Source organism: Corvus brachyrhynchos, unplaced genomic scaffold (genome assembly GCF_000691975.1).
Source record: "Corvus brachyrhynchos isolate BGI_N302 unplaced genomic scaffold, ASM69197v1 scaffold114, whole genome shotgun sequence".
Taxonomy (NCBI): Eukaryota; Metazoa; Chordata; class Aves; order Passeriformes; family Corvidae; genus Corvus; species Corvus brachyrhynchos.
The window spans coordinates 2479388-2490701 of record NW_008238337.1 but is presented as its reverse complement, the minus strand read 5'-3'; the positions used below and the strand labels follow the sequence as shown (position 1 = coordinate 2490701).

At 42.7% G+C, this 11314-nt stretch overlaps 2 protein-coding genes across 2 annotated transcripts; one reads left to right on the top strand and one right to left on the bottom strand.

Moving 5' to 3' along the window:
- Positions 1–6: 6 nt before the first annotated feature.
- On the top strand, positions 7–7349 carry DDX55 (DEAD-box helicase 55). The gene is made up of 13 exons (XM_008634024.2): positions 7–228; positions 313–399; positions 971–1062; positions 1163–1225; positions 1852–2001; positions 2468–2657; positions 2812–2894; positions 3277–3408; positions 4340–4432; positions 5058–5172; positions 5872–6040; positions 6389–6681; positions 7111–7349. Exons 1-13 carry the CDS (start codon positions 103–105, stop codon positions 7273–7275), a joined length of 1758 nt encoding a protein of 585 aa, XP_008632246.2. The 5' UTR covers positions 7–102; the 3' UTR covers positions 7276–7349.
- Positions 7350–7447: 98 nt separating this feature from the next.
- EIF2B1 (eukaryotic translation initiation factor 2B subunit alpha) lies at positions 7448–11313 on the bottom strand (the record flags this gene model as incomplete). Its single annotated transcript, XM_017734705.1, has 8 exons — positions 7448–7954; positions 8381–8506; positions 8697–8772; positions 9727–9795; positions 10437–10549; positions 10747–10863; positions 10944–11080; positions 11184–11313. Coding segments are annotated over 8 exons (924 nt in total), but the record flags the coding sequence as incomplete, so codon positions are not given.
- Between the last annotated feature and the right edge of the window lies 1 nt (position 11314).

The following is an 11314-nucleotide window of genomic DNA, read 5'->3' as shown; positions in this document are numbered from 1 at the left end:
AGCCCCGCGGTCGCAGCAGTCACCGGATCCTGTAGCAGCGAGAGAAGCCGCATCCGTGACTTTCTCACCGGCTCCGCTTTGTGATGTTCACAGCGAGCTCTGATGTCTCGGAGGAGTTTCACCTCTGTGAGATTTACCACCGATTCACCTGCTTATGTGATGCTTCTCTTTTTTCAGTCTGCGACCATCCCGCTCTTCATGAGTAACAAAGATGTGGCTGCAGAAGCGGTGAGTCTTCCTTCGTCCAGTTCGTTGTTTTCCTGGCTTGTCTCTGGAGCTGAGGGAGGGCTGACGCTGTTTCCACTCTCACAGGTCACAGGCAGTGGGAAAACGTTGGCATTTGTGATTCCCATACTGGAAATTCTTCTCAGACGGGAAGAAAAATTAAAGAAAATGCAGGTGAGATTAAAATATTCAGAGTATATTTTTATGATGTGCCAATAAGATTTGAGGACTTCAAAAAAAGTGTCTGTAAGGAAAATGGCACACGCACACAGTGACTGTGTGCTCAGCTCTTTGGTGTAACAGTAACAATAAACTGTTTAAAACTTGAAAATGAGTTTGGGGGGCTTTCATTGCACTTAGATTCTTCTTTGTCATGATCAAAACAGGTTCTGAGCTGTTAGAAAAATGTCCTAAGATATGGAATACACCGATGTACTGCAAGAGGCATTGAATGCTTTTTAGCATCCATTGACCTTGAATACATTTTAGTGTGCAGAGAACTTCACTGTCATTTGCTGCTAAATGTCATTATTAGACACTGCTGTTTGAGCAGATATTTTGCACCTTGGTATAAAATCTTTCAGAGATATTTTGGGATGTTTTTTATATTTTACTGTATTTCTGTGGAAATATTTTGTCTGAAACCAAACTCAAAATCATGGCTCATATTCACTTAGCTTGTAAGGGACAATTCTGTCCAAATCTTTCTTTTCTCCCCCCACAAATTCCTGTTTTTCATGTGCAGGTTGGAGCTATAATTATCACACCAACGAGGGAGTTGGCCATTCAAATTGATGAGGTGCTGTCACACTTCACAAAACACTTCCCCATGTTTAGGTGAGTGAGCTTCATGATTTTCATGACCATAGTTCCTTCTGTCACTCATGAACCAGCAAAACTTAAAGATCACTCAAATCTTCCTGTTTTATTGTTTTAGTCAGATTCTTTTAATTGGTGGAAGGAACCCCATGGAAGATGTTGAGAAGTTTAAGGAGCATGGGTGAGTTGTTTGTTTGTCAGTGTCTCAGAGCTGTGGTTTTCTCCTTGTCAGGGTTTTCAGATCAGAGCTGTGGTCCTGCTGGTGCTGGCATGGGATGGTGCTGCCAGAATCTGTTGGGGTGTGCTGGGAAATTGTGGGGTCTGTTCCTGGAGTGAGGTACAGCTTGAGAAGAGGCTCTTAAGTGACATCAGCACCATTTATCTGCTGTTTGAGTGAAGAGCAGGGCTGAAAAGTGTCTTCAGTGAATATTTCACTTCTCCCTGCTCATTAATTTCCTGAAATTGTTTGGTGCTGATACTGATGATGAAGTTTTGAAGGAGTCATATTTGCCACTGGGTTTTGCATGGAGGTACCAAATATTTCCTGTAGCTGATACTTGCTTTCCATACTTGCTGATTATATTCTACACTTCTGTTGCCACGAGGGATGTGCTTTCACCTGGGCATTTTTCCCCCATCCCACGGCATCTGAGAGGCACCTAAATATGAATGCAGTTAGAAGTGACAAAATGAAATTGTTTTATTGAAGAATGCAGGGCAGGCTTATGCTGTGATAACAGCATTAGGAGTTCTCCCAAACTGCTCACCTTGTAGTTAGGGAATTGCTCTGTGTGTGTTCACCAACAGTGGGAACATCATCGTGGCCACCCCGGGCCGCCTGGAGGATCTGTTCAGGAGAAAAGCAGACGGGCTGGATCTTGCAAGCTGTGTGAAGGCTCTGGATGTGCTGGTGTTGGATGAAGCAGACAGACTTCTAGATATGGGCTTTGAAGCAAGGTATTGAAATAATAAATTCTAGTGGTTCTTCTGAGGTTTTAAATGAGTTCCTGTATGATGGATGTGATTGAACGTGGCCTGCAATGACCTCCAAAGTTAGATTTGTTCTGTTTTGTTCTTTCATCTTTGCTCTGTAACTACACAAAGCAGTTGCTAAGGGAGAAGAGAATCAGGAAATGTGGAGCCTTGATGAATACAGAGTTTCCTTTGTTGAGATGTATATTAGCGTATCTCTATTAGTGCTTGGTTAAATATCATTGTTTACACACCAGAATGGCTTAAAACACTTTAACCAATAGGCTTTGAGCTCTATTTTCTTTCTCTCAAAGTTAAGATCATTATTTCAGTAGGAGTTTGTCGTGTGATAACAAAGCCTATTTTGCTTGTAAACTCCAACTTCCAGCGATGAAACCTTTTCCTGAGGGTAGCCTTGGGACAGTTACATTTTCCATGTGCTTACTTGCAGCTTAAATGCCATTCTGGACTTTTTGCCCAAGCAGAGAAGGACAGGTCTGTTCTCAGCTACTCAGACTCAGGAGGTGGAGAACCTGGTGAGAGCAGGCCTGCGGAATCCCGTCCGCATCTCGGTCAAGGAGAAGGGAGTGGCAGCCAGCAACACCCAGAAGACCCCAACGCGCCTGGAGAACTATTATATGGTGGGAACCTGGGGTCTGACAGAGCTTCTTGTTCCCTCTCCTTTTTTTCCTGGTTCTGTCAATAAGATTTTAAGTCTTGGCCACTTAGGATCACATTAACAGAGGAGCCAGAAGTCCGTTTTTTAACTTCCCTCTTCTCTTTTGCGTTGTTTAGATCTGCAAGGCAGATGAAAAATTTAACCAGCTGGTGCATTTTCTTCGGCAGCACAAACAGGAAAAACATCTGGTCTTTTTCAGGTAATTCTGTTTGTGTTTCACTGTGAGAACAGTTTGGTGTTTTATTACTTAAATTCCAAAACTGTGCCCTTTGTTGCAAAGGACACAACTATTTTCAAAGCGGTTAATTTTGAGAGCTGTTTTTTAGAATATGGTGCCTACAAAGAGATTAATCATTGCTTCATGTCAGGATTGCGTTATTAAGCAAAACATAAATTTTATATGCATTTTTAAAGTAAGACATGATAGATGCTTATATGTTAATGATAAAAGTTATGTGCATGTTTTAAATAAAAATAGTGTATATTTTTGAAAGATCTTAGGAAACTCTAGCTTGACTATCTAAACCTGATTAAAAATACAGCATAACCTTTTGCTTTTATGCCTGTGTTTATCACAACAGCACGTGTGCCTGCGTGGAATACTATGGGAAGGCTTTGGAATCCCTAATTAAACAGGTGAAAATAATGAGCATTCATGGGAAAATGAAGCACAAGCGTAACAAGATTTTTACGGAGTTTCGGAAGCTCCCAGGGTGAGAACATGGGAATGGGCTAAACCAGCCAGCAGACAAAATAGGGAGGGGAGGTGGTTTTGTCTGACTGTTCTGCTGCTGCTGAAGTGTGGAAGGATGGCTCAGGTGAAGGGTGCTGCAGGCTGGTTCTGAGTGTATTGATGGTATCACAAATTGTGCTGAGGTACCCAAAGTGTGACCACAAACAAAGTGAAAATGTGACTGGAGCATGTCCACCCTACTTTAGATAATCCATGTGGCAGCACAGGAGGTGGACACACTGCACTGTCTCTTGCTGCAATCACACATTAGCCCTGATGTTTAACCAAACTGATAGCAAAAATAACCTTTTCCTGGTTAGTAACCAGAGTGGAAACCCAGGATATTACTTTAGTAGTGTATGAACAAGAACATGGCAGTGCTGTAACCTACCCACAGGGAAATGTTCTTTGGCAGCTTTGCAGGATGCTGTTAAGAAACTCTTGCCTCATCAACTGTCATTTTTTTTATTGCATGGAACCTGAGTTTTAGCTTTTTGTATTATGAGAAAAAAAATTACCAGCAGATTGTAAGAACAGCTGTTTGAAAGAACAGCATGGCAGTTTTGCCATTCTAAAATTGTCACTCGAGTCTAAAGTCTTTTATTAAACATTTATTACAGTACATTCAGCTGCGGTGGATGCAGTGCTGATTTAAAGTTTGCATTTGTAATAGGGAATTGATTTGTCTTAGAAATGTAATATATATAAACCCCAATAATTTTCATAATGTTATGTAGAATTTTAGTTGGTGAAAGCTGCAATTATCTTATATTTAGTCTCTTAAAAAACCCCAAATGTTTTAAAATGTTTCATTCTTCACTCTCCAGTGAAGGTGCAGAACACACAGCTGTGAGGAGGCTGGCTCTCCTCAAATGACAGATTAATGAAAATCCACTTTTTCTTCTTCCTAGGGGCATTTTGGTGTGTACAGATGTGATGGCCCGTGGCATTGACATTCCAGAAGTGCACTGGGTGTTGCAGTATGACCCACCCAGCAGTGCCAGGTACAACTTCAGATCCTGAGAACCTTTTCTTTCTGTTTCTTGTTACTGTGCTGTTCAGATATCAATCAGGAACACATTTAATCACTTCCTGGAAGTTAATCTGAGAGAACACACAAAATAATGCAGAAGCAAGGGAGGTTTTTGTTGTCACTGCTGTGAATTGAAATGACTCTGTGTTGTGTGTGTGTCAGTCAGGTGGGTGATTGCCACTTACATCTGTGTGCAGAGGTGACTCTGGGGTAAGGCTTTGTTTGAGAGTATCAGAGAAAGAGAGAGAGGTGACACTGGGGTGAAGGAGAACAGAGATGAGAGCAGGGACAGAGCTCTTCAAGGAACAGTACATGGAAAGCTCACAGGAGAGGAGCTTTTCCATGTATTTTAACTTTAGCTGTCATAATTCTTCCTACAGCTTGCCTGAACTTCACTCCCAAAACAGACACCCCTTGCTTTAGCCTAACAATTGAGTGGGGCTGCCACACGTCTCTTGTGTTACACTTTGCTAATTCCTGTTGGTTTAGTTCAGAGGCACATAGCACACTGTATTTTCCATCCCACAAGGTTTGCCCTTTTTTCTGCCTAATGCTTCCAAGTCCGACTGAGCTCTCCTCCTGTTGGGTTGTTTCAGTGCCTTCGTGCACCGCTGTGGTCGCACAGCGCGGATCGGCAACGTGGGCAGTGCACTCGTATTTTTGCTTCCCATGGAAGAATCCTACGTGAACTTTCTCTCAATCAACCAAAAGGTGAGTAGGCTTTTATTCTACCCCAAAGCAGGAAAGAGCAAGGGCACAGACTTGACTGATAGGAGCTTTGAAATCAGAATTTCTAGAACTTGAGGTCGTACACATGGGTAATGTTTTAGCAGAGGTGCAGAACTAAAAGAAAACAAGAGCTGCTTATTAATCACCAAATGCAGCTGTCTGTTGGAACATGATTGCTCAGTGTTACCTACTGGGTTTGTAGGAGGAACATGTGATACAATGAGTAGGAAAGGCTTTTGTTCTTAAGGGTGTAAACTGAGCATTTGCTGAAGGGCAGCACTGGCTTATGGTCCTGCCCCAGCCTTGCCACCACCAGCTCACACACTGCAGCCTCTCTGCTCTTTACTTAAAACTCCTACAATTTCTCATGCCTGCTCCTGCACTTGTGGGATTAATGGTATGAATTCTCTAGAGACCTCCTAATGAGACCAGAGCTTGATAAAGCAAGAGCTGAAGATGTTGCCTCTCTGGAGCTGCAGTGTGAGAACTCTTCTGCTGGGCCAGGAACTGCTGTGTGGGGCCAATGGGCAACTGGTGTGTTGGAGTGACCAAAGGGAAAGGGGCTCAAAGCTGACTGAGGATTAACTGGGCAAGAAGTGTGTGTTTGAGGTTTCACAGTGCATTTCACATCATTTGGTTGAACTTTTCCTTTCATTTTGCTGTTTATTTTCTGGTTCCCAGTGTCCCATGCAGGAAATGAAACCGCAGACAAATGTGTTGGATCTTCTTCCCAAGCTGAAGTCCATGGCCCTGGCTGACAGGGCAGTGTTTGAGAAAGGGATGAAAGCCTTTGTGTCTTACGTCCAGGCTTATGCTAAACACGAATGTAATCTGATCTTCCGGATAAAAGGTAATTCCCAGCAGGGCTGGTACCTCTTACTGTTTTTCTCAGATAACAAAAGCAGTGTTGTCGTCCACAAGCTTCAGCTACTGATTCTGGATGTCAAAGTCACTTTCTGCACCATCAGATTTTGACAAAACTCCTATTTTTTTCAAGCAGCTTAAGAGAAAACATTAAATTATGGAGCTTGACCAAACTCATAAAAGCACAAATAAAACTGACTTAGTATTGTTGCTAGTATTAAGGCATAGAGTGCAAACAATACATTAAAGTAACATTGGCTTTTTTTTTTCCTTTCTCAGTTAAATTAACTTTTTATCCAGCAGGAAGCTGACTTTATAATCTTTATTTCAACAGATCTGGATTTTGCCAGTCTTGCCAGAGGTTTTGCATTGTTAAAAATGCCAAAGATGCCTGAACTAAGAGGAAAATGTTTTCCAGACTTTACTCCAGTCACTGTTAATACAGACTCCATTTCATTTAAGGATAAAAACAGAGAAAAGCAGAGACAAAAGAAATTAGAAGAACAAAGAAAAGAAAGAGAGGAAAACGAAGGGAAAAAGAAATTTGTAAAGAACAAAGCATGGTCAAAGCAGAAAGCCAAGAGGGAGAAGAAAAAGAAAGTAACAGCTAAAAGGAAGCGTGAAGAGGTAACTGTGTCCATTCCTTAACTGCAAGTGATTACTGTAGTCTTTCCAACGGCAGAGAGCCCTCGGATTTTAGTGTGGTGGAACTGATGGCTGTAAAATAACTTTTTTAGGACTTTTACAAGCAAAGCTTAAAAAAATTAGAGAGGTTTTTAAAGCCAAACACTAAAACAACTTCTCAGCGCTGATGCTGGTCAGTAATAGGATTTTTATTTCTCAGAGGTGCAGGAGTGTGGCCTGAGGGTGCTTTTGTCAATTTTCAGCAAGTGTAGCTGAGAGTTTCGGTTGCCTGGGTAGGAATTGAACATTATTTCCTGCTTGGATGTTCCTGGCAAACTCTGAGTTCAGTCTTCTCGTGTGTTCTGTATAGAACTGCATAGAATGAAAACCTTGTGGTGTTGTGTTTAATTTTTTGTTTTTAACTGCCAACAGGGCTCTGATATTGATGATGAGGATATGGAAGAGTTGCTGAATGACACAAGACTCTTGAAAAGATTAAAAAAGGGAAAAATTAGTGAAGAAGAGTTCGAGAAGAAACTAACAGGCAGCCAAAGGCTCAAAGCAGAAACTGTTGAGGACATAGAGTCTGAAGGCTGACAGTTACTCTATAATCACATTTTTACATTAAAACACTGATTATTCAATAAAACTGGATTTCTGTTAAAAAATGATACAGAGAACAGAACTGATCTAATTTCTTCATAGAGAGACCTGGCATCCATAAAGACACAGAGCCTGCAGTTGTTGAGAACAAAGCTAAAAGCACCACTCTGGTGTGGCAGGAGCTGCAGGTTTCCATCAGCAGCCTTGTGCATGTTTTAATTTTGGTTTTTTCAAGTACATACCAGGTACAGCTCAGTAACAGCATGTCTCAAAATCAGTCTGGATACACCATAAGGTATTGTATTTTACAGAATCAAAATACTCCACCCCTCTTTAAAATAATTTAGTTGTGGCCTTTAGAAGCTGTAATAACTTTGGGAATTTTTTCAATAGTGGTCCATAATTATGTTAATCCTTATAATGTCGTCTCCTTGCCATGTTCATGTATCATCTTGCAAGTTCTTAGAACCCTGATAGTGACTGAAGATGACACATCCTTGTGCAGGCAGTCTCTGAGTTACAGGTAGAGTTTAATGAGTTCATCACTGACAGCTGATGGAGTCAACACACCGAGGTCTGTGAACAGCAGTGTAATCAGTGATGGGGAGGTGTAATCAATCCAGGGGTGCTCCTCTGTTAGATTCTGACCCGTTTCCAGAGTGCCTGCTTTGTACTAGAGGGAAACAGAGACCATTAGTTATTACACAACTGCAAGTTAAATCCTCCTTTGGGCAAGAGCAGTGCTACAGCCTCAAGCAGATGTCTGTGGTAAAACTGAATGATGTCAAGTGCACAGACTGGTGCCACTTGGTCTCAGCTGTTTTATCTTGTGTAAAAAGTACAATTTGTAGTTCCGGAGTTCATTGGTTTCACTGTTTCTTACCCTCAGCGGCTCCTGCCCTAAATGAACTGCTTTAGGAACAGAGTATCAGTATCAAGACAAATTACGGCTGTTTGGTGCATGACTGTACCATGGAGCAACCCCATAATATACCACAGCACAGAGATCCAGATAAACAAAGATGCTCAGAGGACAATTTTTCACAGACACACCAGTGTGCACCTTAGCTGGGTAAGACAGAACTGGAGTTTCTCTTACCTTAAACCTGTCAGGGACGTCCTGTTGATTTAGAGGGAAAAGTCTTACAAACTTGAAGCTTTCTGCTACCACATAAAATGGCTTATTCTGGGCTTTGGCACACACAGCAATTTGATTGGTGCCAATCTGTGGAGACAGATGGAAAACAACATTGCAGACTCCGTGCTTGCGTGACAATATTGCCCAGTTTCCAGCAATTAACATTTACTGGATAACATCCAAATGGAAGAGACTTCTCAAAAGCCTGAAACACTTCAAAGAAAGCAAACTTTAAAAGTCCAGAGTTTACAGAATGAGGTAAGAAACTCACAATTACCTTGTTGATAATGCCTCCACTTTCAACTACACCTTCAGCACCAACTAACACCAGGTCCACTTTCTCCATAATGTAGCTGTTAAAAGGGGGGAAAAAATCCAAGGCTTATTGGGTAGTAGGACAAATGACTTGCTGAACAGAACAGAAATGAGTAATTCAAGCAATCTTCCAATTTTCTGCACTAGTATCATCTACCTCTTGTATGTCCAAATGCTGTTACACATCCTTGGAGGGAGATTCCATCTGCTCCCTGCAGGAATATTAAGTAGCCGTATCTTCCCCAGCCACAGCGGACCCTGGCAACTGTGTAAATGCTGGAAGAAGCTGAACCCTGACTGGGAATGACACTCAACTACAGAAAAAAAGCCTGTGATAGGATGCTGATACACAGTGAAGTGTAACTGCACCGTGATAACCGTGGCCAAATCCACAGGATGCTCCTCATTCAATCCCCCTTTCCTGACATCCCTCCAGTGGGTTTTGTTAAGTGAAAAGAAAGCCATCAACTAAGTAATTTGAATAGACTGAATGTGCTAAGGAGATCTTGAAGACTTGCCCAGTCAAGCCAGCAGCTTCCTGAGATTCAAGGTGCCTTGGAGGCAGTCTTGGGCATTCTGAACTTACTGGTGTTCAGATTTACTATAGTTGTTCCTTTTCTCATGTTTTGGACTTGTAAGAAGCAGTGGGAATTTAGAAAATACTTTAAGAAACCACAAAATGGTAACACTTCTGCAAATTAGGAAAAAAGTGGCCTCTTTGTGTAGCACCTCAGTTCTTTTTTACAGATCTGTACAAGTTCTTAGGTCTGGTTCTTTCTTTCATTCCAAATGCAAAATCAAATGCATGTGTTGTAGCTGACACATTCTAATTGTGCACCTAAAGGTGTAACTTGTTTAGCCTGTTGGATGACTATGACAAACCAAGTAATAACCTCTGGAGTTTGAACAAGACACTTACATGTAAGTTTATTTTGTCTTACTATCATAATAAAATTGTGATGAAAAATATTAAAATTTATGACCAGACTTACCCAACTGCAGCATCCAGAATCACAGTCACGGGAATGTTCAGCTTCCTCAGGGCTTCTGCCATTGTTTGCCTATTAAAGAAAATGTTTGGACCTTAAAAATCCTTTTGTTTTTAAAGACAATGAAAGGAAAATATTGTCTGAAAGACTGAAACCTGTGACTGCCCCCATACCCCTGCTGGTAGAACAGAAAATAAGTTATTGTATAGAAATGGAAGGAATTGTTGGTGCGGTGCTACGTGTTGTTAGTGATGTGCGTTACCCAGTGTGCAAGGTTTACTCCTTCACTTATGCAACAATATCTGCTCTGAAGTAATTATTTGGCATCTTCAAATGACATTGTTAGCTGTATATTTTACTTTGCTATGATTAGCATAATACTGATTATTTTAGCCTACTTCTTAAAGAGACAATTATAAATCAGTTGTCTCCCATCTCCCAAGGGAAAAGTAGGTTGCCTGGCACTGACTGAAAGTCTGTGAACCTTTGAGGAAAACCTAGATAACACTAATTGGAGAATCTAGTATGGGAAGTTAATAACCAATATTATTTAGGGTTTTTTTCACTTGTCCAGAGCAAAGTGATATTAGTGACACTTGCCATTTAAAATGCTCCAACCAAGCCTAGCAGCTTTTCTTAGGGCAGGACAAATTGAATGGTAGCTATAACTTACCCTGTTAACCAAGATAAAAACCAAATTAATGAATACTTGCCCTGCTTGATCTGGCTGTGATTCAGTAACATAAACACTGAATCGCTTCTTGGACTCCACAGCTGCTTCCAACACCCTGAGGACCACCCTGGAATAGGCGTGTGTCAGTATTCGCTGCCAGAACAAAAAAAATTCACACGTTACTTTTGCAGAGCCTTGGGAAACCTTTACTTTTGTTAGTAGTGTCACGGCTTGTTGTGCAGAACAATGTGGTGCAGAAGCCACCATCAGACTCCTCTCCCCTCCTGTTACTCCCTCACTGCAAGCAGCAGCAAAACCGAACAGGAGTGACCCTGTCCCGGCCTACTCACAGCACCATCTCTGATGAAAGGGTGACACAGCTTGGCGATTTTATTCCTCGAGAGAGAGACTTTTGTCAGGAAGATCTCCCCACGCTCGATCATGATTTCTTTGCACTTGGAGTAGTCCTGGAAAAGACCGGGATGCCCGCTGAGCGGCTGGAGGCTCCCGCAGCAGCAGCAGCAGGGCAGAGCGGGGCAGCCCTTACCGAGTACTCCAGGGAGGTGAGGCTGATGAAGCGCAGGAAGAGCTCCCCGCCGGAGGACACGGCCACCGAGGAGTCCACCCGGGACAGGGTGTCGATGGCGCCCCGCAAGCTGTTCCGCAGGCCCTGGATGGTCTCCCCTGGGGACAGGCAGAGACACGCGGTCACGGCCTCGCCCTGGGGACACCCGGAGCTCAGCGGGTGCTGAGCCCCGCCGGGCGCCGCGGGGTGACCCGGCCCCACCTCGGTCCTGCTTGAGGAAGCCCAGCAGCGCGCGGATGGCGGCCACGGCCGAGGCGACATCGGGGTCGTCCCTCAGCTGCGCCCTGAACGTCTCGATCAAGTCTGAAAGGCAACGGGGAGCGTCAGGCCCG